Genomic DNA, 2,509 nt, shown 5'->3' with positions numbered 1-2,509 from the left:
GACTTTTTTTTTATACAAAGCGAAAGCAGCGGTTTTTTTAATAACACAATGACCATCGGCAAAGTGGTCGCACATGGCCTGAAAAGTTGGACGCCAGCATGGCAAGATCTGCATGAAGTAGGCAGAGCCATTCAGCTACTGTCTCTTAAAAAAAAAGTAAAGCTATTGTGTACAGTACTTCACAACAATGATGGAGTCACTTGTTGTTAGATAATGATTACACATCTGAAAGCGTGTTGGATAGCCATGATGCCGCTCTTTGAGTAAAACAAAAAAAAATCTAAATCAATGAATCTATTAGCCTGAAGAAAACAGGCCTGTGGTAGCCAACAGAGGGCAACCCTTCTTCTCTTGTTCATGTGTGTTCCCTTTTAGATATTCCAGCATGCAGCCATATAGCATCAAGTGCCGTGTTTCATATAAAATAACTTAAAAAGGGTTTTTACAAGTGAACAATGAGGAGCAACACCCCCCCTCCACAAATAAACTATTCAAAAGTATTCTGGGGATGGGAGGTCATGGATAGAAAGAAACTGGGCCATTTGCACTCTGGAGTCCAAACACACACACACACACACACACACACACACACACACACACACACACACACGGGATACACAGGTACACTAGCTCTTTTTTTGTTATAGTGGACGATACACATTCAAGAGGAAAGCTTTAGTACCAACAAACTCACCGAAATGGCGTTTCTTTTGTTAAAGAGTCGTGTTGAAGCGCTGTGTATGAACCATGCGGTGCTTCACTCAGGAGTGCACAGAGGGCCCCGTTTGGTTAACAATGAGGGAAGAGTATTGTGCAGGTCTATTTTTAATTTGGCACAACTATGTAGATAATGGCAGTTTTTTTTTGCTTTTACAAGAGCCTGACTTTTCCGTGTATTGGAGTTTTATTTTCCACCTGTTGTTATTTTTTCATTTTCTTATTTTACCTGACAGCAGAGACAGATCACCGGGCGCCAGAGGAGTACTTGGCCTTGGTGATGAGGTATAGCACAATGTCTTGGTGGCCCCCGAAGGCGGCGATGTGTAAAGCGCTCCACCCTTCCCTGTTGGCCAGTCGGATATCTGCACCAAACTTCACCAGCAGTTTTACCAGCTCCAGGTTGCCGTCAATGACAGACTGATGGAGGGCCGTCTGTCCTTCTGGCCCAAAGGAGTTGACGTTGAACTCGCAGTTTGTCATGTTCTGCAACAAAGAGTGCAGCTCCTTGGTGTTGCCCTTCTTCACCGCCTCCTGGAAAACCCTCTGTGGCGCGGAGCAAGTCGACACATCCGCCTGGCTCATGGTTGCAGCTCGCTGGAGGGTGGGGGACCAGTAATCCTGCTTGGGCTCTGAAGCTGATAATAATCGTCTTCTCCCTGTTGAGCGTCTCTGGTCTGGTGACAATGCCACACTTACACTGGATTATAACCAGTTATTAAGGCACATTAAAGTACTAGAACAGAAAAAAGATCACTGTATATATCCCAAAAAGGACAAAAGAGGAAATAACACACTTGGTGTGCAAAAATGTTAATATTTGAGAGATCCTAAAATCCCTAAAATATAAAAGGGTACTCTCAAGCGATCCAGGGGTCTCTAGACGTATTCCCCTCTGTAGCAGCAGCAGGTAGCCTATAGCAGGGGATGGAGAAGAGACAGCTCCGACTTCACTTGGGGAAATTGGAAGTATGACCACTATCTCCACAGGGCAGCCTCCGCAGGGTTTCCTTGAACGGTCCGACCTGATTCCTGGCTACACGTCCCGGCTATATGTCGCTGCTCGTGGCCAGGGTGTCTGGGAAAGACAAAAAAGAGAAGAAGAGTTCGCATGAATCCCGATTCCTCAACAACAGACCCCACATTCCTCCACATCCAACAGTGAGAGAGGAGACCTCCGTGGGCTCACGTTTACACTGCTTGATTTTTGCTACTAAACATGTCAGGAAATGTAATCCGCTGCAGATGTGTGACTTACCTGTGACAGATGGACGGGTCCGTAGCGACGAAAACGAAACAAATCCACCGTGTGGCCCGGTCTGTGTCCTCCGCGCGAGTCTCTGCCCTGCGCTGCGCTCTGGGGGAATATTTTACGCGTCCTTTATTTGCATGACAAAACCATCCTAAAGAATCAACTACGGAGGAATGGGCGGAAACCCGGGTAGGTTATAGGCTGCCGGGTCGGTGAGGGGGAGGGATTAGGGCCCTGTGAATCTGCAGGGAGGAGGCGTGGTCTCTCGAGGAGGGAGCCAAACGTTGCTACAGAAATATTAAACAAGCCGTCCACAGCAATTTTATGGTGAGCTCTATATCCGATCTCCTGTAGCCGACCCCAGGAAGCGGACTGAAAGCCAGAGGCATGGTGCTGCCAGAGCTGTAAACTGCTGAGAAAGCGGCCACGTTGTAAAGGATCATCCACTGGATTAACATCAACAGGAACTCGAAACAAAACGTCAATCAGGCCTCTCCACGTCTCATTGACAGCGATGTTAATGGTGACTGAAGAGCATCG

The 2,509-nt window shown here is 47.2% G+C and overlaps 1 protein-coding gene across 1 annotated transcript; it reads right to left on the bottom strand.

Annotated features, from left to right (window-relative positions):
• Positions 1 to 822: 822 nt before the first annotated feature.
• On the bottom strand, positions 823 to 2,240 carry nrarpa (NOTCH regulated ankyrin repeat protein a). The gene is made up of 2 exons (XM_078271371.1): positions 1,976 to 2,240; positions 823 to 1,795 (listed from the first exon to the last, which is right to left on the bottom strand). The coding sequence occupies exon 2, from the start codon at positions 1,300 to 1,302 to the stop codon at positions 964 to 966; it is 339 nt and encodes a 112-aa protein (XP_078127497.1). The 5' UTR covers positions 1,303 to 1,795; positions 1,976 to 2,240; the 3' UTR covers positions 823 to 963.
• Positions 2,241 to 2,509: the final 269 nt, after the last annotated feature.

Source organism: Sander vitreus, chromosome 16, assembly GCF_031162955.1.
Source record: "Sander vitreus isolate 19-12246 chromosome 16, sanVit1, whole genome shotgun sequence".
Taxonomy (NCBI): Eukaryota; Metazoa; Chordata; class Actinopteri; order Perciformes; family Percidae; genus Sander; species Sander vitreus.
The sequence above is the reverse complement of the archived record's forward strand: the minus strand, read 5'-3'. Positions and strand labels throughout refer to the sequence as shown.

What these genes read in the sequence shown, in the direction of transcription:
- nrarpa (XM_078271371.1), bottom strand. Translation starts at nt 1,302, where the DNA reads ATGAGCCAGGCGGATGTGTCGACTTGCTCCGCGCCACAGAGGGTTTTC.